At 37.9% G+C, this 26875-nt stretch overlaps 3 protein-coding genes across 3 annotated transcripts; all 3 read left to right on the top strand.

Moving 5' to 3' along the window:
- The first annotated feature begins 7318 nt into the window (after window positions 1-7318).
- On the top strand, window positions 7319-8761 carry LOC134637135 (serum amyloid P-component-like). The gene is made up of 4 exons (XM_063487484.1): window positions 7319-7373; window positions 7487-7589; window positions 7677-7974; window positions 8546-8761. The coding sequence occupies exons 1-4, from the start codon at window positions 7319-7321 to the stop codon at window positions 8759-8761; spliced, it is 672 nt and encodes a 223-aa protein (XP_063343554.1).
- A 6356-nt stretch (window positions 8762-15117) lies between these two features.
- On the top strand, window positions 15118-17463 carry LOC134635460 (mucosal pentraxin-like). The gene is made up of 4 exons (XM_063484842.1): window positions 15118-15225; window positions 15928-16067; window positions 16818-17115; window positions 17223-17463. The coding sequence occupies exons 1-4, from the start codon at window positions 15118-15120 to the stop codon at window positions 17439-17441; spliced, it is 765 nt and encodes a 254-aa protein (XP_063340912.1). The 3' UTR covers window positions 17442-17463.
- A 5733-nt stretch (window positions 17464-23196) lies between these two features.
- On the top strand, window positions 23197-24641 carry LOC134637245 (C-reactive protein-like). Its single transcript, XM_063487627.1, has 4 exons — window positions 23197-23251; window positions 23365-23467; window positions 23555-23852; window positions 24426-24641. Exons 1-4 carry the CDS (start codon window positions 23197-23199, stop codon window positions 24639-24641), a joined length of 672 nt encoding a protein of 223 aa, XP_063343697.1.
- Window positions 24642-26875: the final 2234 nt, after the last annotated feature.

Here is a 26875-nt window from a genome sequence, read left to right as displayed (position 1 = left end):
ATAGCAGCCACATTCACTTGCTGCTTGTTTGTGGGTTTTTCAGCCGTCAGTTTTGTCTTTGGAAACTGGAAAACGAATTAAGTCAAGTTAAATTTGGTTTAATCTGTCCAAAGATTTGTTTTCTGTGCATGCTCTTTTACATGTTTTCTGGCAAAGTCTACTCAGCCATTTTTGTTCCAAGTGTAACCTGTTGTTAGCACTTTGTAAACTCTGCATTTACGCTCAGGAAGGTTTAGCTTGATTGAAGACTTTGAGAACAATATATCTGCTTCATTGAGATTGTTGTTTCTTAACAATGGTCTTCCAGGCCTTTTGGCATTTAGTGTGCATCAGGTTTATTTTATTTTTCACCCTGATTATGGCCATAAGATGTAAGAAAAAGCTACCAAATTACAAGTTTAACACTTCGAATTATCTCCAGATCTTTTATCTGCTAAATCTGACATGAAATATTGAATAAACAGATCTGATTTGGCCATGAAACTACTCATATAGATAATAAAATTTTATATAATATATAATATTGTATTATACATTGTCGCAGGATGCCCTGAGCTACAGAAAACTTATTTCTAAGTCAAATATTAAAAATCTAAGCAATGTTTGATTTGTAATATGAGTAGTGTCTTTGTATTAGATGGCACTGTGGCTTATTTTGTTGATGCTGGCATCATTGCTGCCAGTCCTAAAAGTACAGAAGATAAATATTAAAATGAAATTCAAAGAAAATTCATGCTGATGAAAATTGTGTACAGGATTTAGATGTGTTAAGTTTTAATGCTTGTTATCGCTTAGTGGTTTGATTTAAGGATGAAACTAACATTACTAGATCTTAAACCCATGCCTCCTACAGCAACAGCAATAGATAAATTATACAGGTTGTCCATAATTGTATATCTATTGTCTTATAGACTGTATTTTGACTTTTGGTTGCTCCATAAATTCACTGACTTGTTGTGCACTAACAAGGAGCTCATCAGGCTAAGTAAACAAGTCCAATGTCCAAAGGCATGTCAGAGATAATGAAGCTTTGGCAAACATAAAAATCAGAGTGGATTAGCAGGAATTTTGGCAGCTCACAAGGACGAAGTTACTGATAAATGGAGGTTGGTCAAAAACATTTCCATATTGTGAAGAAAGAGATAATAAATTCGATTCATATTTTTGGTAGAACAGCTTTTAAAATATTTAATGTTTCAGAGAAGACATTCATCTAACTATTAAAGATACTTACTTTACTATTATAGACTGTTTTAGACTGAGATATGACAACAACACAACTCATTTGTGTGTCTAGAAGGAGGGAAAAAATGACGGCCAAGTCCTCACTAAAGCAAAAGTACACTGAACTACTTTTGTTTCACAGGGTAGAAAATGCTCAGTTCAATGCTTTAAAGTAATATTGTTTTAAAGTAATATTGCTACTACAACTGCTTCCTCTTGCCCATAGTGGTCATAAAGAGATCTCAGCTAGACAAAATAACAGGATCTTTCAATGGTGCACTTTTGTACAAAACGCCTTTGTGTTACTGGACTCACTGTCTATGGTCATACAAAGGAGGGAAAAGAACTTTAGAAAATATCAATTTAATCTGACTAACTCAGACTCCCAAGCTTTATGGTAGCATAGAAAGAGGACTATGGAATTCACTTTTCATTGGAGAAGAGACCTCTTCTCAGCCATTATAATTAGAGCAGTAAACACACAATGTCATGTGAAGCATCCTTTCAGAGACTTGAAAATGTGACCCACATGTTTCAGATGTTAGAATGACATCATAATACGTTATTTTTACCGTAGCTTTCATAAATCCTAGTGCAGTCGAGCGCAATAGGTCACCGAGTGCAGTAAACTGATGGATTTTACATTTAACACCTTTTTCTTCCTTCACAAAAATGCAAACTATATAGTATTCAATGAGTAAATGACATGGTATATCGATCGTGGGCGATCGTAGCTCAAGAGTTGGGAGTTCGCCTTGTAATCAGAAGGTTGCCGGTTTGAGCCCCGGCTTGGACAGTCTTGGTCGTTGTGTCCTTGGGCAAGACACTTCACCCATTGCCTACTGGTCAGAGGGCCTGGTGGCGCCAGTGTCTGGCAGCCTCGCCTCTGTCAGTGCACCCCAGGGTGGCTGTGGCTACAATGTAGCTTGCCATCACCAGTGTGTGAATGTGTGTGTGAATGGGTGGATGACTGGATATGTAAAGCGCTTTGGTGTCCTTGGGGACTATTAAAGCGCTATATAAATACAGGCCATTTACCATTTATATCAAAATGTCTATTAAATGTTACGGGTCTGCTGCTCTGTGGTAGCAAGTTGTTCTTCCATTTACAATTAGTTGAGAAAATTTGAGACTTTCAGCCTAATGAGAACATTAAATTACTGGTTTTGGCTGCTGGTCCGGGGATCTCCTGCCCAGGCCTCCCCAGTAGTAACAAAACAAGTACAAGTACAATACTTAATTCTTTTTGTAACCAGTGTTTGATAGGATTTTAGAGAATTGACTAGAATTAATTATACGTTTGCTTAAGTGTGCTAAAGCTCTTTCTGAAACGCTTTCTCTTTTTGTAATTCACTGTAAGAGTTTGAGGCCTTAAAGCAGTGGTTCCCAAACTTTTTTTGCTGGGCCCCCCTTTGTTTTACAAGAAAAATGTTCGCCCCCCCCCCCTTCTCGCATGCACACATCCTCCAACCACACACAGCCATATTTTTGCTCTATTACGGTTCATTTCACACCTCAAACAGTTAGTAAACAATTAAGCAAATACCAGTAATCTGCAATAAATTACAGGTAGTAATAAAATACACTACTAACTCTTTTACGCTCCGTCCGCACCTACACGGGTATTTTTGAAAACGCAGCTGTTTCGTCCACACGTAAACGGCGTTTCGAATCACCGAAAACGGAGATTTTTTTTTAAAACTCCTTTTTTGCGTTTACGTGTGGACGAGGAATACAGAGTTCGTCACGCAATGTCAAAGGTATGTGCCTTTTTTCACGTCACGCTGTGCTCCACATTATTGTTTACATGAGATGAATTGCAGAATGGCAGATTGAGACAAAATACTGTTAATCTGACTATCTGCAGGTTTTACACGCTTACATATACACATGCAGTTACTGTCCCTCCATTTAGAAAGTCAGAGGCATCACTGTGTGATTATTTTACATGTAGTTGTTTTTTTCCTGTGTAATAATATTCAACATTGCTATCAATACATTTTTCAAAAAATGCCTCTCTGTGCAAAATGGGTTTAAAAACATAAACAACTGTAGGATACCGTTTGATTTAGACAGGGGGAGCAAATCGTGGCAGGATCAGCCTGATGTTATTTGTATCTCGCTGTAACTTTACTGTAAAAAGAGCTAACATCTCCAAAATGTCAGGAGTAGTTAGTCATTACAACAAGTGTTTGTGAACTAAAAATCAAGAATGTGGGATACTGTTTGTCCGTGATTTGGAGAGCCCAGCGCTGCTCCCGACGCAGGGAAAAGCAATTCTGCAGGGGAGACCTACCTCGGCACTTGTGCAGGTGAAACCAAAGGGCAGATATGCTTCACCATATTTTCTAGTCTTTGGCTTAGAATGAAGTTGGTTTGGAAACATATTCAGCGATGCTTCATCTCCTGCTTTGCGTTTGTGTGGGCACCCCGTGCTAGCAGTGTCCAAGGGTTGTTTTTTTGTTTTGTTTTTTCGCTTTTCATACCGCGCCCCCCCTGCAATGGCTCTGCGCCCCCCCTAGGGGGCGGGCTCCACACGTTGGGAAGGTCTGCCTTAAAGGAAGCAATTATAAAGTAGGTGATACCACAGCACCTGAACCACACATATGCCTGCATCATGTCTTAGTCAAACTATTTGTAATAACACTGTTACATCACTGCACTGCGTCATTACTGTTTACAAAATGTGTTTTCATGCATTTCCCAAAAGAGAAAAAAACAAAACAAAATAACACCACTTAACACTACCTACTCATGACCAAACACCAGGCAAGCAGAATTAGCATCTAGCTAACAAAGAATGTGATTGAGCCTGAGCTGAAGCTGAAAGGAAAGCAACTTTCCATCCATTAATTCTCTTCCACTTATCCAAAGGAAAATAACTATTTAACTCAAATTCACCAAGCTGACTAACATTGATCTTCGATTTGCACTCGATGACTGCCTGAGGTCTAGGACCCATGAATACGACCATATGCTGCATTTTGTGCCTTAAGATGCTCTGCTATCATTTATCTTCAGTACCTGGAAAGTAGTTACGTTGAGAGCAGGTGAGTGGCTTGGCCATTGAAAAATATCCATTGGAATGTGTTGCTTATTCCAGCATGCAGTGGGTTGTTATCCATTTTCTCTGCAGTTTTGTAGCATTTGTTTTTGAATCTGAGCAAAGAATATAGCAAGAAACATCTTGCTGTTTCTATCAGCAGACACATCATCAATAATTACTAGTGACCTGGTTCCACTGGAAGCCATACTTCCCAATGCCATTTCATTACCTCAACAATGTTTGACAGATGATATGGTACTGTATGCTTCAGGTCGTGAGCTGTTTCTCTCCTTTTCCATACTTTTCTTCTTTCTGTTAATGCGGCACACTAGTTTAATTTGAGTTTTTCAGCCTGATGATGGTCTGGAGATGCACGGAAAAGGCACACTTTGAATCAACTTCAGATCTTGTATCTGCTTCATTTTTCATGAAATACCAACCCAACAGACCTCATATTGCTATGAAACTGCCTTTCAGTCAATTGTCCTGTTAGTTTTAAGTTAAAATTGGGGGGCGGTTAATCAGAATGGTTAAAATTCCTACAAAGTCAGGGCTCTAGACTAACTTTTTGACATGGGCGCACCGGTACGCCTAACTTAAAAAATTTAGGCGTACCGGCACAAAAGTTAGGCGCACTCAAATTTTTCAACCGCTTCGCTTAACACCGCAGTTTTACATGTGCACCTTCTTTGGGGGGAGGTCCATACAGACAATATTCATTTCTAAATTATTAACTAACAATGTTGTGCTTAAAGTGCTTTGTCAATATTGTAGAAAATGTTCAACTTAATCATCATCTTGGCCTCCTCTGATGACCTGTTTGCTGCTGCCTGCTGCTGAAAGGCAGTGGGGAGAGGGGACACTTGGGCAGTGCATTTATTGCAGCATGAAGTGTGTTTTCTGGATACACTGCTGCTTTTTCAGCATTCAAAGATTGATGGCACTGTGTCAGAGCTGGCTATGAATTTCAGACGGATCAGGCCTTAACTTAACAAAAAAGTTATCAATAGTTCTTTTTATCTTTTCTTATTACCCACAGCTACATCCACTTCTGTCGGGCCTAGGCTGCTCACTAGGGCTGGGTATCATCACTGATTTCTATGATCCATTCGATTCCGGTTCTCAAAGTCCTGATTCGATTCAGTTTAGCCTCAGACAGTCAGAAATATTATAATTCTGATCATTTATCAGTACTGACACTTGTGAGACTTCATCAGAATTGTGAACATCACAGCAGATGCCTTTGTGTCAAAGTAACTTAGAATAAAACACAGAAAAACATGAAGGAGATTTTCCTGGTCTGGCTTTTTATAGCAGATAACCTTAAAAATATTCTGCAATATTATATAAATTTCTTCAGTATTGAACAGCAGAAATTAGGCTTTCTTGTCGGACGTCATTTACATGAAAAAAGAAAAAGACAGCGCTGTAAACAACGGTAGACTGGTGGGTAATAAGCGAATGAATAATCCAGAAAACAGAGATTTGAGACGGGAAACTGTTCTTGAAGTACACACAGGGAGCTGTGTAGGAAGTGTAATTTTTATCGTGGGGAAGCAAAACAGCAAAAGTCAGAGGGAATTCATGACGACATTGATCAAATGTGAAGCGCAGTTTGCTGCTTCTTTTTGGCTCGGCGAATTTTGGTTGGAGAGACAAAACTTGCAGGTCAGAATCAGCGCAAAAAGACGTAAACACAGCGCGGACCCGACGCATCAGAATCGCTAAGCTCCGACAGCGTGTCCGTCTGCGGGCCGTCCGGTGAGAAAGCCGAGAAAGACAAAGCTGATTCTGATGCGTCGGGTCGCTCTGTGTTTACGTCTTTGTGTGGAATCCGTTAATGAATTGATATCGCCTTATTAAAGCTACTCACCTCCCTCTTCTGCCTGCACTTTCCACTGGACCACGGCCAATCAGAGAGGTCCCGCCCCTGACTATCTCTGATTGGTTTAGTCCACGATAGGGGCATAATGTGTGTCTGTTGTTGACCACATGGAGAGTTGCAGAGATTTTTTTTTGTTACCCAAACAGGTGCGACCAAATGTTGGTAACAGTTGGTCGCACCGGTGCGACCAAATGTTTTTTTTTAGTCGCACCACGGAAAAATTTGGTCGCATTTGCGACCAAATTGGTCGCACTCTAGAGCCCTGAAAGTTAATGCAACACTTTGGAAAAACCCCTTGTATCAAAGTCTGTACTCCAGTCATGTTGATTGTTTGATTTAAAATCCAGTGGTTGTTTACAGAGGTAATATTACAAAATGTGCTTTGTTCTTGATCTAAGGGTAGGACAAACCCAGAGTCAATGACCTCAATGAAGAAGACCTATTTTCACCAACACTGTCACTATAAAACTCACTCCCTTGCTTGCCTCATGCAACACAACATCCTGAGACTGAATTCAAGGTAAGACATGATATACATGGCAAATTAAATTAATGCTTTCCACACAAAAGTTTTAAAACTTTTCTGCCTGTATTATATATTGTAGCAGGTTGCCTTAAGTGACAGACACCTTATTTCCAGGGGTGCACATAAGTGGTCCGCAGGTGCGCATTCGCTGTCAAAATAAAAGACGCGCACCAGATAAGAAGTTGCAACGCGCATTTGCGTCCATAAGATTTTCTGGAGGAGGAAAGACATTTTTTTAGAACTCTTAAAGATGTCGAAGAAGCAAGCTCCTTTAAGCAATTACTTTGGTGTTCCTCCACCTCCAAAGAAATGTCAGAAGGAGTCCGAACTGCAAAAGAAGCGCGTATTCTCGGAGAAGTGGTTACAGGAGGTGAGCTGGCTTCAAACAAATGATGAACGCACAGCGATGTGGTGCAAAATATGCCGTGAAAATCCCACTCTAGCGGACAAAAACACTGCCTTTTATATTTCCGCAAACGCGTGTTGCAACTTCTTATCTGGTGCGCGTCTTTTATTTTGACAGCAAATGCACACCTGCGGACCACTTATGTGCACCCCTGATTATTTCCATACTAAAGTTGAAAGGTGAAAATTTGAGCAATGTTTGTTTTGCATTATTGTATTTTCTTTGTATCAGATGGCGCTGCTGCTTTTACTGATGATGCTGGCATCGTGTGCTGCCACTCCACAAAGTAAATTTATGTATTATGTCATTAAAGACAAGGTGTGAGAAATCTGGTCTGGTTATCAGGTTCACTGAAAGTTACTGATCATGTTATTAATTTATTTCTCTAATTCCTTTAAGACCTGGCAAGGAAAATGTTCACCTTACCAGAAGCAACAAATACAGCTCACGTGAAGCTGTTAACAACAAAACAAGATTTAGGTGCTGTAACTGTCTGTCTCAGGTAGTGTTGAATATGCAAAATCAAATAGTAATAATAATGATAATAAAAGTGTCATCATGTATGTCAATGTCTTATCATTGCTTACAGATCCTTTACAGACCTCAGAAGAGGCCACCCTGTTTTCTCTTTGGCAACATCGCTTGGTTTCAATTACTTTGTAATATTCAAACAAAATGCAAATGATTTGTTTGATCTGTGGGCCAGGGAAAAAAAAGCTGAATTTGAATCGCAAGACTACAAGCTGAACACGTGGAATGCGATTTGTTCCACTTGGGATGCTACCTCTGGACTAATTCAGCTGTGGGTAAATGGAAAGCCTTCCAGCAGGAAATTTGTCAGCTCTGGATCCAACATCATTGGACCCATGTCTATTGTTTTAGGACAGGTACAGTTCAAACACCACTGTGACTGGTACACACTAGTTGCTTATATTAGATAAAGTACAGTGAGTTGGTCTGAGAGGTTAATTATGTTAGCTTAGCACAGAGCGATGGAGAAACAGGCTGAAGCGCTGGATCTGTAACCAACATACTAGTGCTTCAAGTTCACTTTATATTAAAGACAAGAATTAAAGTGAAAACCACAATTTTTAACAAAAAGAGTATAAGACCTGACAATACTTGTCTGGAACCTGTGCTGATATCCATAAGGATTGCAGCTCCAAACTTCTAGTGAAGCATTTTTCCTGGATTGGTTTTAGTGTTTTGGGATCAGCATTGCTTTGGATTTCCCCATTTCCATTTTATGTGCTATGCTAAGGTGACTCAGACTACTTATCTTGGACAAACAATATTGTTATTATGTTATGTAATTAAAATGTTTCTAAATTTCTCAGCATTTATTTAATATGTTTTCCAAATATGCTCATTCTCCTTATTTGTGACTTTGTGTCAGTCAGAAAAAAAATACATAACAGTGCAATATAACTGTTAATTCAACTCTTTGACATTTCTCAGGAACAGGATTCCTATGGTGGAGGATTTGATATTAATCAGTCTTTTATTGGCATGATATCTGATGTCCACATGTGGGACCACACCATGTCTTCCTGTGAGATCCAGAACTACTCCGATGAGCTGAGCTTCACTCCAGGGAATGTGCTGAACTGGAATGCTCTGGATTTTCAGATAACAGGAAGAGTGTTGATAGAAGACAAGCAAAGGATCTGTTGATAATTTAAAAAAAAAAAAAAAAAAGGATTCGTTATCGTATACTCTGTGTTGCCAAATAAAAAATGCTAAAAAGTTTGTTGCAATACTTCAGTTTGGGTTTTTTTTTGTTTTTTTGTTTGTTTGTTTGTTTTTTTTGCTTTCTAAGATAAACACCATTCTTCTCCGTTCTTTAATTTTCATATTGTTCTAAATACTACTGTTCGGCTTCTGAGCACAGCAGTAGTCTTTACATGCTCATCATGACTTTTTCAGTTTTTCAGTGTTGTGCAAATTAATAAAGTTTGATAAAACTATATATGACTATCAGAAATATATACGACATAGCCAAAGCCTCCTAATGCTAGCTTTGGGTTTTTTATTATCCATACGGTAACCATATCAAATCCTCTGCTGACAAAAATACATATAATGTTATTTATGAATTTACCTTAACTGATACCGTCACAATATAGGAATAATTTGAAATTATAACAATGGCGTGCAGTGAGTTTTACAGAAGGGCAATGATAGAAAATTTATTTTAGAGACAAATGTTCCCCATTAGTATTAAATGGAATGATACTGCTGTATATTTTAAGGCTCAGCACATTTGAAATATTTTATTTTCTGTTTAATGTTCAATATTATATTCTATAAATGGCATTTGTAATAGTTCTCCTCTAAGGACCACGTAGTTCTAAAAAACACTTGTACACGAGCTCACAGACACAGACCTAAATCTTAATTTAAAAAATAAAAAAATATGGGAATAATAAATAAAACTAGCTGGATTAAAAGGCTAGAGCACAGTGGTACATCGTTAACTATCAATATCAAGCATGCTGGACTTCCCTCAGTTTACCGTGAAAGACCAGAGGTTTGTCCACAATGCACATACGCAAACCACCAGAAAAGACAGCTGCTGGGCTCTTAGCTTGCCTAGCTCAAGTCACTGTTAATAAGAGAACAACACATTCATAAAATGGAGAAAGCCACAATTTGCTCTAAGTATGAATCAAGGAGACCTTTTACAATAGTTGATCACAGTCACACGATGATAGTAATGTAAAGCATAGGTGTCAAACTCTGGCCCGCAGGCCAAATTTGGCCCGCAGCCTAATTACACTTGGCCCGTGAAGCCATACCAAATTACTATTAGAGCTGGCCTACTGGTATTATACAGCTAATATATATATTGTTTAGTATTAAGCTTTGCTTGTTCCATATTCAGTTTTTCAGCAAAACTTGTTTGAGTCCATAAGAAAAGACTCATTCTTATATCTGGAGGAAGATTTTTTTTTTTCAATAAATATTAATGTTAGCCCGCGACTTTGTTCCAGTTTTGAATTTTGGCTCACTGTGTATTTGAGTTTGACACCACTGATGTAAAGGATGGATGCAAACAAGCGAGGAGCTTTATGGCAGCATTGTCTAAGATGAAAAGAGAGAAATAGCTTTACTTTGGTAAGTTTTTATTTATGTCTATTTTTAGATTTGGAACTTGTCCTGAAGGAACACCACTGCATTATAAGTAATGAACTGACTTCAAAAACTTTTGCTGTAAAGATGCTCTGGTCACGGGAGAAGAGGTGAGGCTTTCAAACCTAAGAAGGTTGTACCAGCTTTCAAGCATGGTGGTGGCAGTATTATGTTCTAGGGGGGTTGTTTGTTTGTTTGTTTTTTAGCTGCCAGTGGTACTGGTATATTATACAAAGACGATGGAATAACAAATAACTACCTGGAAAGTCTTCAATTTCACCTCAGATCAACAGGTGGATGCTTAAAACTTGTACACAGTTGGTAGTTCCAGCAAGGCAACAATCTCAAAGATAAATCCAAACTTATTTGAAATGAATAAGGCAGGCTAACATAGAATAACCTTCCGAAACCCCCGACATCTAGCCTTGAAAATTTGAAAACTGCTATTCCAAAAAAAAAAAAAATAATTTCAGTCTTGTGCCCCCAATTGTTTTTTAAGTCATTAAAGATGTATTTTTCCCTTTAAAAAAGAGAAAAGATTAAAGAAATAATTAAAGGCCCCAAATTACTATGACATTCAAACTCATACAAACTTTATTCTTGCACCAAAAACACAGAGGTAAACTTGACAAGGGATTTGTCTAAAGTGGCATGGGCAAAGAGTGGTGAGCACAGGGCATGGCTTGTGGCGTGGTGATCTAATGAGGTACAGTGAGAATAGAGAGATGACAGTTAGCAGGTTCACAAAACTCATCCAGGAGGGAAAAGACCGTTAATGCACTACTTTGCAGGCAGAGTACTTAAGGTTGGACAGGCAGGTGAAGGTCTAACTGGCGAGTTCAGAGCAGTGATGAAGGGCTGACCTGAGTTCCAGAACTCCCTGTGAACATCGGTGGCAGGAGGGCAAGCAGGTGGGTGTGGTACAGATTTCCTTCCAGGGAAACAGAGCAAGGAGCGGATAACGTGAATTCAGTGAGAGTTTGACCAACATCCAAAAAGCAAGCTCAGCTGTAGAGGGGATCAGTGGCATGGCAGGTACCTAAAGCACAAAGAGATTGAGGTAAGTTGACTACCAGTGAAAAGTTATAGAACACCCCAATTTTTCCAGTTATTTATTGAAATTCAAATAGCTTGAAATGGTACAAAGGTAAGTGGAGGAAAGTTGCCCAGTAAGCAAGCAGAGCGAATAAAAACCCAGTAAAATTGCAGTGTTGGGTCCGTCATTGTCACAGTTGTGCCGAAACCCAGGAGGTGGCATGGCGCAAACACAACGGACCCCGCCAGTGGAGGCGCTGGCCTGGGTGGTGGCTGGGCTTGCGGATATGCAGAGGGAGCAGACTGCAGGCTGCTGGGACCTGCTCAGCCCGAGCCGGAGGTCAGTGCACCTGAGGGACCAACGTCATTTTCACCAAAGGTCAGCACGCCGTCTGGTCCTGCCTCGTCTGGTCCTGCCTCGTCTGGTCCTGCGCACTGGCCGCCTGCCAAGCCGCTTGTGAGCCTTGGGTCACAGCCACGCTTTCCACGCTGTCAGCCTCCGAACCAGCTACGTCGCTGAGAAAGTCAAGATCTGGCAGACCCAAACCCAAAACTGAATCAGAGGACAAGTTTCTAAGAATTAACTGCTTGTGTTATAGGTGGCTGACAGGACAACAGCTTCAAGCACAGCTTAATAGTGGTCGTAGTAAGCAAGTCTCAGTTTCAATCAGAATCAGCATCAGAATGAGCATACTTTATTAATCCCTAATGAAATTATGTACCTGTGGTTTGCAGATTTGACAGGATGAGTTGCAGCAAGATAGCCATTGCTAAGCCGTCAGAATAAGAATAGAATAGAATAGAATAGAATAAGGATGGTTCTCCTTTCCTTACCATCCATGTTAGGCAGGGCATTCTCAAGTGTCATGCTCTACTGGACAATGCAACTAATGAGTTTTTTTTTTTTTTTTTTTTTTTGAATCCCTAGATGAGAAGAACACAATATCATTGCACTTCCTCTTTATGTCTATAATGTAACATATTGTTGAGTGTTGTATAATATAAACCTCATTGGTCTGTAGTTTTCTCTGCTTTACACACTTTCTTGGCATTTATAATATAACACTATATATGATCATGGGCTCTCTTTGGGTGCTCCAGCTTCCATACACAGTCCAAGGACATGCAGATCACAATTATATGTCTACCTCCTTGAGAGTGTTTTTGAGTTGGGTGGAGGTTGTGAAGGTTTCTTTTTTTATAATATCAAGGAATTTAATCATCCGTATAGTTGTCTCTGTCTGTGGTGTAACAGGCCTTTTAATGTTTCTGAGCTGGCCAGTGCACTACTTTTATTTTAGTTTTTCATCCTGATGATGCCGTGGAGATGCAAGGAAGTTACCAGAGTAACTGAATGAACTTTAGATCTTTTATTTGCTTAATTTGACATGAAATAATGAGGGAACAGGCCACACTTTGCTATCAAATACTTGTCAGTCAATTTACACAATGTTACTTTTGAGTCACTGAAAATGGAAGATTATGTATCAAAATAGCTGAAATTCCTAAAAAGCCAATGCAATATTTTTTTTAGACCCATTTAATTAAAGCTGCACTTCAATCACTTGTTGACTGTTGGATTTCAAATCCACTGTGTACAAAGGTAATATTACAAAATGTGTCATTTAACAAAAGTGGAAGGAAAGACAAACACAGATGCAGTGACCATAATAAAGAACAAACAAACGACATCAGTATAAAACTCACAATCTCTCTCTGTGGTTCACAACATCCTAACACTGACTTCAAGGTAATACACCCTATTTACGGCAAATTAAATTAAAATTAATACCTTCGACACAAAAACTTTTAAACTTTTCTGCCTGTATTTCTGCAGGATGCCTTAAGTGACAGAGACCTTGTTTCTAATTTAAGTGGTGAAAGTTTGAGCAATGTTTGATTATGTGTGTTTTCCCTGTATCAGATGGCGCTGTTGCTTTTACTGGTGATGCTGACATCATGTGCTGCTGCACCTCAAAGTAAAGAACAAAACAAAACAAAACAAAACAAATAGAAATTGTGGATTATAACTAGAATTTGAGGATTAAAATGTGTTCACTACTCATGTTAATTATTTTGTCTACTGTTTTCACTACACACTGAAAAAAGAGATTGGCCATCTCTTGGATTTATATAAGCATCTTGTGTGTATTCAACACAATTCACTCATGCTTTAAAGTGAAGTGTAACTATATGGTGTAGAAACTACATGATATGCAGAGAGGGTATATTAAATTGTTCATATTATGTTCGAGTGAAGTGAGTCAATAATATAGCAATGTTAAATCTCGTGACACCGCACGGGGTTCAAATCTGCAATCTCCAGAATACCCAGGAAGAACCCAGGGATTCTCCCCGGGTATTCTACCCAGGAAGAACCCAGGGATTCTACCCAGGAAGAACCCAGGGATTCTCCTTGGGTAGAACCTGGGATTCTACCCACAGTTAAAAATCATGCAGTTATTAGAGTTAGGTTAATTGGTGATTCCAAATTGCCCATGAATGTGAGTGCAAATGGTTGTTTGTCTCTATGTGATGGACTGGTGAGCTGCACAAAACTAATAACGTAGCATAATATGGCAATAGGGGCATAATTCCTCTAGAATTAAATGAAATTTCCATGCGTTATCTGAAGTAACTTAATGTATGTAATTACATTTAACGGGGTAATAAATCAACCAAACAATTTCTCAATCAGCCAATTTCCTTCTTCTTCCATTGAGTGTAATTCCTAAGTTTAGTCCAGTTTCTCCAAAAAGTTGATTTATTATGTCATTATGTCACCAGGCTCAAGAAACTGTGATCTGTTTATCAGCATCACTAAAGTTACTGGTTATGTTAATAACGTGTTTCTTTCAATTTTGTAAGATCTAGCAAGGAAAATGTTCACTTTCCCAGAAGAGACAGACACAGCTCATGTGAAGCTGTTAACAACAAAACAAGACTCAAGTGCTGTAACTGTCTGTCTCAGGTAGAGGTAAATATGCAAAATGAAATAGCAACAATAATCATAATAATAATAATAACAAAAACAGCATTATGAATCTCAATGTCTTTTCGTTGCTTACAGGTCCTTTACAGACCTCAGAAGAATCCACTTAATTTTCTCTTTGGCAACGGCGTCTGCTTTCAATGACTTTCTGTTGATGAAACAAGCTGAAGGTAATTTGCTTTATTTGTGGGTCAGGGACAAAGAAGCTGAATTTCCATTGCAAGACTACAAGCTGAACACGTGCAACTCTGTTTGTTCCACCTGGAATGGTACCTCTGGATTGACTCACAAAGACAAAGTACAGGGATTTGGTCTGAGAGGTTAATTATGTTAGCATAGCTTAGCACAGAGCAATGGGGAAACTGGCTAGTGTCAGTCCAAAGCTCTGGATCTGTAACCAACTTACTAGTGCATCAAAAGTTCACGGCATGTTCAAGGAAAATAATGAAAGTGAAAAACACAATTCCCTATTTAACAAACAGAGATATGTACTAGACTGTGTCTTAGCCTCCAGGAATAAGTCTGACATCGTGAAGCAGCATTTTTCCTGGTTTGGTTTTAGCACTTTTGGAATGAACATTGCTTGGATTTCACCATTTCCATTTTGTGTACTATGCTAAGCTGGCTCAGACTACTTATCTAGGACAAACAATATTATTAATGTTATTAAAATATTTCAAAATGTCAGAGAATTTCTATAATGTATTTTCCAAATATGCTCATTTAATCTGAATGTGTATTGGTATTGTTAAAATATTTTTTAAATCATTGCATTGTAAGTCATTAGATTTCTCTCTGCCATTTCTCAGGAACATGATTCCTTTGTTGGGGGATTTGACAAAGCGCAGTCGTTTTTAGGCATGATGTCCACATGTGGGACTACGTCCTTTTCCCCTGTGAGATCCAGAACTACTTGAATGAGCTGAGCTTTACTCCAGTGAATGTGCTGAACTGGAATGCTCTGGATTTTCAGATAACAGTAAGAGTGTTGATAGAAGACAAGCAAACCTGTTAATACCAAATTTATGCCCAATGTAAAGATATTTTTCAATCTATACTATTAATTACACAATAAAAACAGTTTTAAAGCTTATATTGCATTTTTTATTACATATTTTGGAGTTTTCAAAGCTGGGCTTTGTGTGTAATGTATTGATACGTACCCCTTTTTCTTCTCTGTTTCATTTGTAAGAATGAAATGTACACTTTTGTGTCACTTATAATTGACAGGATTGTCAAAACACACTCTACTCTGCATACTCTAACTTATGTCTATAACCCAAAGACATGAATGTTAGTGACTGTTGATTCAAACTTCGCTATAGGTGTGAAGGGGAAGTTTTCAGATTCCTCGGATCTAATCCCGTAAGTTGTAAACACATGGGCGGAAGTAGGAACTTGGAAATTTACAGAAACAAAAAATTAACCATTTACAGCAGCAGCCATGGTATAAAAGGAACCATTCTGCACTGTTAACAAACAAACCATTCACAAAAGGACCCCGAGTATAGAAGGCTCTATCCTGCACTGTTGCACAGAGTCCTGACACTGTATCCAGTGTCAGGACTCTGGATACAGAGTCCTGACACTGGACTCTGATTTTCATGATTTTCATATTGAAACAAAATGTATTGCATGTGCAGAAACCCTTCCGTTTTTTACCTGTATTGTGGTGCGGAAGACTGATGAAAGTGACTACAGATTTGTTTGTATCACCAGTACCAATATACAATTTGAATTGTTATGTTTGTATGTCTTTGTATTAGATGCTGCTGGTGCTTCTACTGGTGATGCTGACATCGTGCACTGCAGTCCCTCAAAGTACCTTTATTTTTTTTATTTATCTTAATTATTAAGTATTTAACATATGTAAACAAAATTAATAACAATGTAACAGTGTGTAGCCTACTGTGCTGATAAATACTAACATTAGAGGTGTTAATGTTTACCATTTTAGATATATACCAACTCCTTCATCCTTATTCAAAAGGAAAAGAAGGAATAGATGTCACGGTCCAGGGTTGGTCACCCGGTGTTTCGGTTTTTTTGTATTATTATTTTTTATCTTGGATTTCATCGTGGTGGCTTATGACTTCTAGTTTTGTATTTCTAGCACTCAAGTTCTTCTATGTTCTGTAAATTCTGGTTCTTAGGTTTTGTTTGTGTCTTCATGTTCAGTGTAGGTTTAGCTCAGTGTCAAGTCTGTGCCTGTCGTGTGCTTCCTGTTTTACTTTGTTTTACTAACTAACTATCTCATGTTAGTGTTTCTAGTTTTGCTTCCCTTGGTCTCGTCAGGTTTGATTGCTCCCAGCTGTGCTCTCCTCCTGTGTCTCATTCCCTCGTTTTCCCTCAATATATTTAAGCACTGTGTTTCTCTCTGTCAGTGTTGTGTCCTTTGCATTAGTTGTGTGTTCCTCACTTGTCATATTTTGTCAGGTTATGTCATGCCACATCATGAACTCCCAGTTCTTTAACACTCTGTCACAGGTAGCAATGAATATGTATACGTTTCCTATAAGAAGCAACTGTATCTCTGACTGTGAAATAAGTCATCCTTTGCCATGCCCACAGATCATTTACAGACCTTAAAAGAGACCACGTTTTGTTCTCTCTGGCTACACCTGTTCATTCCAATGACTTCCTGATCTTCTGGGATTATACAAATAAAGAGATTGAGTCCCATATCAAGGACAGGAAAGCTGAATTTGGAGGACGAGACTACAAGCCAAACATGTGGCACTCTATCTGCACCACGTGGGACTCTGAGTCTGGACTGGTGCAGATTTGGTTTGATGGGCTACCTTCAATTAGGAAATTTGTCAGCACTGGAACAAACATCGTAGGACCTGTTATAATAATGTTAGGACAGGTACAGTTTTATATTGTATATACTACATTCTTATGTGTTACACGCACAAATAAATAATATACAATGTAGTTTTAATCTAGTGTATCTCAACACTGCATTTTTTACAGGAGCAAGATTCCCACGGTGGCGGATTTGACATTAAGCAGTCTTTCGTTGGCATGATGTCTGACGTCCACTTGTGGGATCACATCCTTTCCTCCTGTGAAATTCAGAACTATGTGGATGAACTAAACTTCACGCCGGGGAACGTGCTGAACTGGAGCGCACTGGAATTTGAGATCATAGATAGAGTACTGATAGAAAATAAACTCATGACGTGTCACTAATCAGAAAATTACAAAATCAAAAATCTGGTTAAAAAAACTACTTTGTTTTTGTGTCCACCATAAAGAATATTTGATGATTTTTGATGAACTTTTACGATCATCATATGAAAGCGTTACACTGGTCGCTATGATTACGTTACATGTTGGTTAATCCATGAACAACACTGAGAACAAAAACTGTGTGAGCATGAATATAAAAAATAATTTTACGAATTTCTAATTGTAAATTTATTGTAAAGATGAACAATAAATTGACAATTCATCAACTTGTGCTATAAATGTTTTTCTAGTCAGTGACTTCTGTGCATGAGAATAAAATGTAGAAAAGAAAAAAAGAAAGAAGAAGAAGCTTTTTTTTTGCCAAAATATCACCATCAGCACTGTGTCACAAAGTGCAATCGACAGAGAAGTCCACACTTCTCCATTAAATTTGAAAACTCTGCATCTCTACTTAAGTATTTCAACTTAATCTAAAAGGTGGTGTTTTAGATGTCGCCCTCTACTGGCCAAAACTGATAAATGCAGTTTTTTTCCTTATTTTGGCTTTTTAAAAATAATCAGATTGTTCGAGTACTATTTGTGTAATTTTATGAATACTTAAATAAATATGTACATTAGCTGGATAGCAGTATAAATATATAAATGGACCTATACCATATACACAGAAGACTCTGGGATTTTTATTGTTTATGTGAGTAGTTCCTTTTTGACAGATGCCCGACAGTGGTGCAATCAGTGAAACTCACAGATGAACACACACTGTGTAAGACCACTGATAGGAAAGCTGTGTTTGTTTTATTTGTTTAGATCAAACATGACAAAACACATAAAAGTGTTTTAGATTACCATAGAACTGTTTAGCACACACATCTATTAAATCTTTATGTATTTATGAAAATTGTGTTGCTATGTTCAGTTCAAATGTTCAAACGATCAATGAGTGTAAGTAAACAAGTCCAAGGAGCACATGCAGGAGCAAACAAGTGCTTTGATAATAAAATGGTGAAAAACGTGCACTCACATGGACTTTTGATTGGCCGTGCAGGTCGTTCTTCAGCCAAACAAATACTAACTGTCAATAAAAGTCAATAAAACTACTTCTGCCTTTCATGCATCCAAAATCAAAGTGAAAGTACAGAGACTTGATCTGTAAATGACTCTGCAGAATATCAGCTCTCATAGAAAAACAACTCACCAATCACCTCATTTTTGATATTTTTGTTGGGAACTGAAGAGAACCTCTTGAAGGCCCGATTCTTAGTGTTAGTGACCTTCTGCATTTCCACTAAAAAATAAAAAAAATAAAAAATTCAACAGTAAATTTGCATTTCTTACATGTAACTTAGCACTGGCTGGAATTAAATAGGACACAATAGTGCTATAAAGTGCGTAAGATGTTTTAGTTTGGACCAAACTGTAATGCAACTGACTGACTGGTGACCAAAGTAGGACTTACAGCTTTATTTACAGTCTCCCACTTTCAGAGGCTCAAAGGAAGTTTATCAAACTAATATAAGGATTGTTTTAATATGATAATAGGATGAAAATTCTTTAGTGTCTGGAATCCAGAACCCATGAACATCAGCCGATGTTGTATTTCTTGGCTTTAGATGCTCTCCAAGGCCTTTATAGCAGCCACATTCACTTGCTGCTTGTTTGTGGGTTTTTCAGCCGTCAGTTTTGTCTTTGGAAACTGAAAAACAAATTAAGTCAAGTTAAATTTGGTTCAATCTGTCCAAAGATTTGTTTCCTGTGCATGCTCTTTTACATGTTTTCTGGCAAAGTCTACTCAGCACATTTTTGTTCCAAGTGTAACCTGTTGTTAGCACTTTGTAAACTCTCTGTATTTTGCAGGTTTATTTTATTTTTCATCCTGATGATGGTCATAAGATACAAGTTTACAAGTTTAACACTTCGAATTATCTCCAGATCTTTTATCTGCTAAATCTGACATGAAATATTGAATAAACAGATCTGATTTGGCCATGAAACTACTCATATAGATAATAAAATTTTATATAATATATAATATTGTATTATACATTGTCGCAGGATGCCCTGAGCTACAGAAAACTTATTTCTAAGTCAAATATTAAAAATCTAAGCAATGTTTGATTTGCACTGAGTAGTGTCTTTGTATTAGATGGCACTGTGGCTTCTATTGTTGATGCTGACATCATTGCTGCCAGTCCTAAAAGTACAGAAAATAAATATTAAAATGAAACTCAAAGAAAATTCATGCTGATGAAAATTGTGTACAGGATTTAGATGTGTTAAGTTTTAATGCTTTTTATCACTTAGTGGTTTGATTTAAGGATGAAACTAATATTACTAGATCTTAAACCCATGCCTCCTACAGCAACAGCAATACCTAAATTATACAGGTTGTCCATAATTGTATATCTATTGTCTTATAGACTGTATTTTGACTTTTGGTTGCTCCATAAATTTGCTGACTTGCACAACTGACTTGTTGTGCACTAACAAGGAGCTCATCAGGCTAAGTAAACTAGTCCAATGTCCAAAGGCATGTCAGAGATAATGAAGCTTTGGCAAACATACAAATCAGAGTGGATTAGCAGGAATTTTGGCAGCTCACAAGGATGAAGTTACTGATAAATGGAGGTTGGTCAAAAACATTTCCATATTGTGAAGAAAGAGATAATAAATTCGATTCATATTTTTGGTAGAACAGCTTTTAAAATATTTAATGTTTCAGAGAAGACATTCATCTAACTATTAAAGATACTTTTATCATATACCTCTATAGACTGTTTTAGACTGAGATATGACAACAACACAACTCATTTTTTGTGTGTCTAGAAAGGAGGGAAAAAATGACGGCCAAGTCCTCACTAAAGCAAAAGTACACTGAACTACTTTTGTTTCACAGGGTAGAAAATGCTCAGTTCGATGCTTTAAAGTAATATTGTTTTAAAGTAATATTGCTACTACAACTGCTTCCTCTTGCCCATAGTGGTCATAAAGAGATCTCAGCTAGACAAAATAACAGGATCTTTCAATGGTGCACTTTTGTACAAAACGCCTTTGTGTTACTGGACTCACTGTCTATGGTCATACAAAGGAGGGAAAAGAACTTTAGAAAATGTCAATTTAATCTGACTAACTCAGACTCCCAAGCTTTATGGTAGCATTGAAAGAGGACTATGGAATTCACTTTTCATTGGAGAAGAGACCTCTTCTCAGCCATTATAATTAGAGCAGTAAACACACAATGTCATGTGAAGCATCCTTTCAGAGACTTGAAAATGTGACCCACATGTTTCAGATGTTAGAATGACATCATAATATGTTATTTTTACCGTAGCTTTCATAAATCCTAGTGCAGTCAAGCGCAATAGGTCACCGAGTGCAGTAAACTGATGGATTTTACATTTAACACCTTTTTCTTCCTTCACAAAAATGCAAACTATATAGTATTCAATGAGTAAATGACATGGTATATCAAAATGTCTATTAAGTGTTACGGGTCTGCTGCTCTGTGGTAGCAAGTTGTTCTTCCATTTACAATTAGTTGAGAAAATTTGAGACTTTCAGCTTAATGAGAACATTAAATTACTGGTTTTGGCTGCTGGTCCGGGGATCTCCTGCCCAGGCCTCCCCAGTAGTAACAAAACAAGTACAAGTACAATACTTAATTCTTTTTGTAACCAGTGTTTGATAGGATTTTAGAGAATTGACTAGAATTAATTATACGTTTGCTTAAGTGTGCTAAAGCTCTTTCTGAAATGCTTTCTCTTTTTGTAATTCACTGTAAGAGTTTGAGGCCATAAAGGAAGCAATTATAAAGTAGGTGATACCACACACCTGAACCACACATATGCCTGCATCATGTCAATAGTCAATCTATTTGTAATAACACTGTTACATCACTGCACTGCGTCATTACTGTTTACAAAATGTGTTTTCATGCATTTCCCAAAAGAGAAAAAAACAAAACAAAATAACACCACTTAACACTACCTACTCATGACCAAACACCAGGCAAGCAGAATTAGCATCTAGCTAACAAAGAATGGGATTGAGTCTGAGCTGAAGCTGAAAGGAAAGCAACTTTCCATCCATTAATTCTCTTCCACTTATCCAAAGGAAAATAACTATTTAACTCAAATTCACCAAGCTGACTAACACTGATCTTCGATTTGCACTCGATGACTGCCTGAGGTCTAGGACCCATGAATACGACCATATGCTGCATTTTGTGCCTTAAGATGCTCTGCTATCATTTATCTTCAGTACCTGGAAAGTAGTTACGTTGAGAGCAGGTGAGTGGCTTGGCCATTGAAAAATATCCCATTGGAATGTGTTGCTTATTCCAGCATGCAGTGGGTCTGTTGGGTCTAAACTCAGACCCCGCTGTATCCAGGACTTATTCCCATGAAAGAAAAACAAGGCAACAGTGTTCGATCGATTACTTGCGCAAGGGAGGCCACATCTGTGTCCAGCACGACAATGAACCCCATGATGGCCTCCTCTCGCTGGCTTTTATTGAGAGACAGTTCACACAAAACACAGCAAAGCAACGCCCCCATGGTTCTAAGGCATTGTATGTATATGTGTGAACTTCTATATGTAAGTAGGTGTGTGTGTGTGTGTGTGTGTCTGTGTGTGTGTGTGTTTGTGGTAGACCTCCTGCTGATCAAAGGGTCATAAACTCAGGAAGCTTAAATCAAAAGAAGTAGATCCTCCAGATAGGATGTATCTGCAATAAAACATTACAGCCCCCTACCCAGAACCCCGAGAATCTGGGAGGAAGGACAGTGGAATCCCTTTCATCAAAGTTGGCAAGCATAAAAATGACAAACATTTAACAATCCACTCTAACAGGGTCGTTATCCATTTCTCTGCAGTTTTGTAGCATTTGTTTTTTAATTTGAGCAACGAATATAGCAAGAAACATCTTGCTGTTTCTATCAGCAGGCACATCATCAATAATTACCAGTGACCTGGTTCCACTGGAAGCCATACTTCCCAATGCCATTGCATTACCTCAACAATGTTTGACAGATGATATGGTACTGTATGCTTCAGGTCGTGAGCTGTTTCTCTCCTTTTCCAGACTTTTCTTCTTTCTGTTAATGCGGCACACTAGGTTAATTTGAGTTTTTCAGCCTGATGATGGTCTGGAGATGCACGGAAAAGGCACACTTTGAATCAACTTCAGATCTTGTATCTGCTTCATTTTTCATGAAATACCAACCCAACAGACCTCACTATGAAACTGCCTTTCAGTCAATTGTCCTGTTAGTTTTAAGTTAAAATTGGGGGCCAGTTAATCAGAATGGTTAAAATTCCTACAAAGTTAATTCAATACTTTGGAAAAACCCCTTGAAACAAAGTCTGTACTTCGGTCATGTTGATTGTTTGATTTAAAATCCAGTGGTTGTTTACAGAGGTAATATTACAAAATATGCTTTGCTCTTGATCTAAGGGTAGGACAAACCCAGAGTCAATGACCTCAATAAAGAAGACCCATTTTCACCAACAAACACTGTCACTATAAAACTCACTCCCTCGCTGGCTCCATGCAACACAAAATCCTGAGACTGAATTCAAGGTAACACATGATATACATGGCAAATTAAATTAATGCTTTCCACACAAAACTCTCCTGCCTGTATTACATATTGTAGCAGGATGCCTTAAGTGACAGAAACCTTATTTCCATACTAAAGTTGAAAGGTGAACATTTGAGCAATGTTTGTTTTGCATTATTATATTTTATTTGTATCAGATGGCGCTGCTGCTTTTACTGATGACGCTGGCATCGTGTGCTGCCACTCCTCAAGGTAAATTTATGTATTATGTCATTAAAGACTAGGTGTGAGAAATATGGTCTGGTTATCAGCATCACTGAAAGTTACTGATCATGTTATTAATTTATTTCTCTAATTTTTTTGAGACCTGGCAAGTAAAATGTTCACCTTCCCAGAAGAGACAAACACAGCTCACGTGAAGCTGTTAACAACAAAACAAGATTTAAGTGCTGTAACTGTCTGTCTCAGGTAGCATTGACTATGCAAAATCAAATAATAATAATAATGATAATAAAAGCATCATCATGTATGTCAGTGTCTTGTCATTGCTTACAGATCCTTTACAGACCTTCTAAGAGACCACGTTCTTTTCTCTTTGGCAACATCGCTTGCTTTCCATGACTTTATGATATACAAAGGAGGTACAAGTGATTACTTTTCAATGCGGGCCAGGAACAAAAGAGCTCCTTTTGAATTTCAAGGCTACAAGCTGAACACGTGGAATGCAATTTGTTCCACTTGGGATGCTACCTCTGGACTAATTCAGCTGTGGGTAAATGGAAAGCCTTCCAGCAGGAAATTCGTCAGCTCTGGATCCAACATCATTGGACCCATGTCTATTGTTTTAGGACAGGTACAGTTCAAACACCACTGTGACTGGTGCACAGTTGCTTATATTAGATAAAGTACAGTCATTTGGTCTGAGAAGTTAATTATGTTAGCTTAGCACAGAGCGATGGAGAAACAGGCTGAAGCGCTGGATCTGTAACCAACATACTAGTGCTTCAAGTTCACTTTATATTAAAGACAAGAATTAAAGTGAAAACCACAAATTAATTTTTAACAAAAAGAGTATAAGACCTGACAATACTTGTCTGGAACCTGTGCTGATATCCATAAGGATTGCAGCTCCAAACTTCTAGTGAAGCATTTTTCCTGGTTTGGTTTTAGTATTTTTGGGATCAGCATTGCTTTGGATTTCCCCATTTCTATTTTATGTGCTATGCTAAGGTGACTCAGACTACTTATCTTGGACAAACAATATTGTTATTATGTAATATAATTAAAATGTTTCTAAATTTCACAGCATTTATTTAACATGTTTTCCAAATATACTCATTCTTCTTATTTGCGACTTTGTGTCAGTCAGAAAAAAATACATAGCATTGCAATGCAACTGTTAATTCAACTATTTGCCATTTCTCAGTTTCCGGATTCCCATGGTGGAGGATTTATAACTGATCTGTCTTTTATTGGCATGATGTCTGATGTCCACATGTGGGACTACGTCCTTTCCCCCTGTGAGATCCAGAACTACTCCAATGAGCTGAGCTTCACTCTGGGGAATGTGCTGAACTGGAATGCTCTGGATTTTCAGATAACAGGAAGAGTGTTGATACAAGACAAGCAAAGGATATGTTGATAATTTTGGCACACAGTTAACATGTCTTGCACAGTTAAAAAGAGTTTTATGTAATTTTATGTCCAATCAAAAGGATAAGGTTTAAAATAAGGATTTGTTATCATATACTCTGTGTTGCCAAATAAAAAATGCTAAAAAATGCTAAAAGTTTGTTTTTTGTTTTTTGTTTTTTTGCTTTCTAAGATAAACACCGTTCTTGACAATTTTCATATTGTTCTAAATACTACTGTTCGGCTTCTGAGCACAGCAGTAGTCTTTACATGCTCATCATAACTTTTTAAGTTTTTCAGTGTTGTGCAAATTGATAAAGTTTGATAGAACTATGTATGACTATCAAAAATATATATGCCTGCTGTAGGTCAAGTATGGACAAGCCTCCTAATGCTAGCTTTGGTTTTTTATAATCCATATGGTGTTCATATCAAATCCTCTGCTGACTAAAATACACATAATGTTATTTATGAATTTACCTTAACTGATACCGTCACAATATAGGAATAATTTGAAATTATAACAATGGCATACAGTACAGACTTTTACAGAAAGGCAATGATAGAAAATTTATTTTAGAGACAAATGTTCCCCATTAGAATTAAACGGATTGATTCTGCTGTATATTTTAAGGTTCAGGAAATTTGAAATATTTTATTTTCTGTTTAATGTTCAGTATTATATTCTATAAATGGCATTTGCAATGGTTCTCCTGTAAGGACCACGTAGCTCTAAAAAACACTTTTAAAAAATAAAAAACAAATATGGGAATAATAAATAAAACTAGATGGATTAAAAGGCTAGAGCACAGTGCTACATCGTTAACTATCAATATCAAGCATGCTGGACTTCCCTCAGTTTACCGTGAAAGACCAGAGGTTTGTCCACAATGCACATAAGCAAACCACCAGAAAAGACAGCTGCTGGGCTCTTAGCTTGCCTAGCTCAAGTCACTGTTAATAAGAGAACAACACATTCATAAAATGGAGAGAGCCACAATTTGCTCTAAGTATGAATCAAGGAGACCTTTTACAATAGTTGATCACAGTCACACGATGATAGTAATGTTAAGGATGGATGCAAACAAGCGAGGAGCTTTATGGAAGCATTGTCTAAGATGAAAAGAGAGAAATAGCTTTACTTTGGTAAGTTTTTATTTATGTCTATTTTTAGATTTGGAACTTGTCCTGAAGGAACACCAATGCATTATAAGTAATGAACTGACTTCTAACAACTTTTGCTGTAAAGATGCTCTGGTCACGGGAGAAGAGGTGAGGCTTTCAAACCTAAGAAGGTTGTACCAGCTGTCAAGCATGGTGGTGGCAGTATTATGTTCTAGAGGGGTTGTTTGTTTGTTTGTTTTTTAGCTGCCAGTGGTACTGGTATATTATACAAAGAAGATGGAATAACAAATAACTACCTGGAAAGTCTTCAATTTCACCTCAGATCAACAGGTGGATGCTTAAAACTTGTACACAGTTGGTAGTTCCAGCAAGGCAACAATCTCAAAGATAAATCCAAACTTATTTGAAATGAATAAGGCAGGCTAACATAGAATAACCTTCCGAAACCTTAAAAATTTGAAAACTGTTAATCCAAAAAAGATAATAATAATTTCAGTCTTGTGCCCCCAATTTTTTGTTTTTTAAGTCATTAAAGATGTATTTTTCCCTTAAAAAAAAGAACAGATCATAAAGGCCTCAAATTACTATGACATTCAAACTCATACAAACTTTATTCTCGAACCAAAAACACAGAGGTAAACTTGACAAGGGATTTGTCTAAAGTGGCATGGGCAAATAGTGGTGAGCACAGGGCGTGGCTTGTGGCGTGGTGATCTAATGAGGTACAGTGAGAAGAGAGAGATGACAGTTAGCAGGTTCACAAAACTCATCCAGGAGGGAAAAGACCGTTAATGCACTACTTTGCAGGCAGAGTACTTAAGGCTGGACAGGCAGGTGAAGGTCTAACTGGCGAGTTCAGAGCAGTGATGAAGGGCTGACCTGAGTTCCAGAACTCCTTGTGAACATCGGTGGCAGGAGGGCAAGCAGGTGGGTGTGGTACAGATTTCCTTCCAGGGAAACAGAGCAAGGAGCAGATGACGTGAATCCAGTGAGAGTTTGACCAACATCCAAAAGGCAAGCTCAGCTGTAGAGGGGATCAGTGGCATGGCAGGTACCTAAAGCACAAAGAGATTGAGGTAAGTTGACCACCAGTGAAAAGTTATAGAACACCCCAATTTT

The sequence above is a fragment of the Pelmatolapia mariae genome, linkage group LG10_11 (genome assembly GCF_036321145.2).
Source record: "Pelmatolapia mariae isolate MD_Pm_ZW linkage group LG10_11, Pm_UMD_F_2, whole genome shotgun sequence".
Taxonomy (NCBI): Eukaryota; Metazoa; Chordata; class Actinopteri; order Cichliformes; family Cichlidae; genus Pelmatolapia; species Pelmatolapia mariae.
This window is presented reverse-complemented; position numbering and strand designations above follow the sequence as displayed.

What these genes read in the sequence shown, in the direction of transcription:
- LOC134637135 (XM_063487484.1), top strand. Translation starts at nt 7,319, where the DNA reads ATGGCGCTGCTGCTTTTACTGATGATGCTGGCATCGTGTGCTGCCACT. An exon ending in GTGTGCTGCCACTCCACAAA is followed by an intron (nt 7,374 to 7,486) that starts GTAAATTTATGT and finishes AATTCCTTTAAG; the next exon opens with ACCTGGCAAGGAAAATGTTC. An exon ending in GCTGTAACTGTCTGTCTCAG is followed by an intron (nt 7,590 to 7,676) that starts GTAGTGTTGAAT and finishes CATTGCTTACAG; the next exon opens with ATCCTTTACAGACCTCAGAA.
- LOC134635460 (XM_063484842.1), top strand. Translation starts at nt 15,118, where the DNA reads ATGTGGGACTACGTCCTTTTCCCCTGTGAGATCCAGAACTACTTGAAT. An exon ending in CTCTGGATTTTCAGATAACA is followed by an intron (nt 15,226 to 15,927) that starts GTAAGAGTGTTG and finishes GTGGTGCGGAAG; the next exon opens with ACTGATGAAAGTGACTACAG. An exon ending in TTATAATAATGTTAGGACAG is followed by an intron (nt 17,116 to 17,222) that starts GTACAGTTTTAT and finishes CATTTTTTACAG; the next exon opens with GAGCAAGATTCCCACGGTGG.
- LOC134637245 (XM_063487627.1), top strand. Translation starts at nt 23,197, where the DNA reads ATGGCGCTGCTGCTTTTACTGATGACGCTGGCATCGTGTGCTGCCACT. An exon ending in GTGTGCTGCCACTCCTCAAG is followed by an intron (nt 23,252 to 23,364) that starts GTAAATTTATGT and finishes AATTTTTTTGAG; the next exon opens with ACCTGGCAAGTAAAATGTTC. An exon ending in GCTGTAACTGTCTGTCTCAG is followed by an intron (nt 23,468 to 23,554) that starts GTAGCATTGACT and finishes CATTGCTTACAG; the next exon opens with ATCCTTTACAGACCTTCTAA.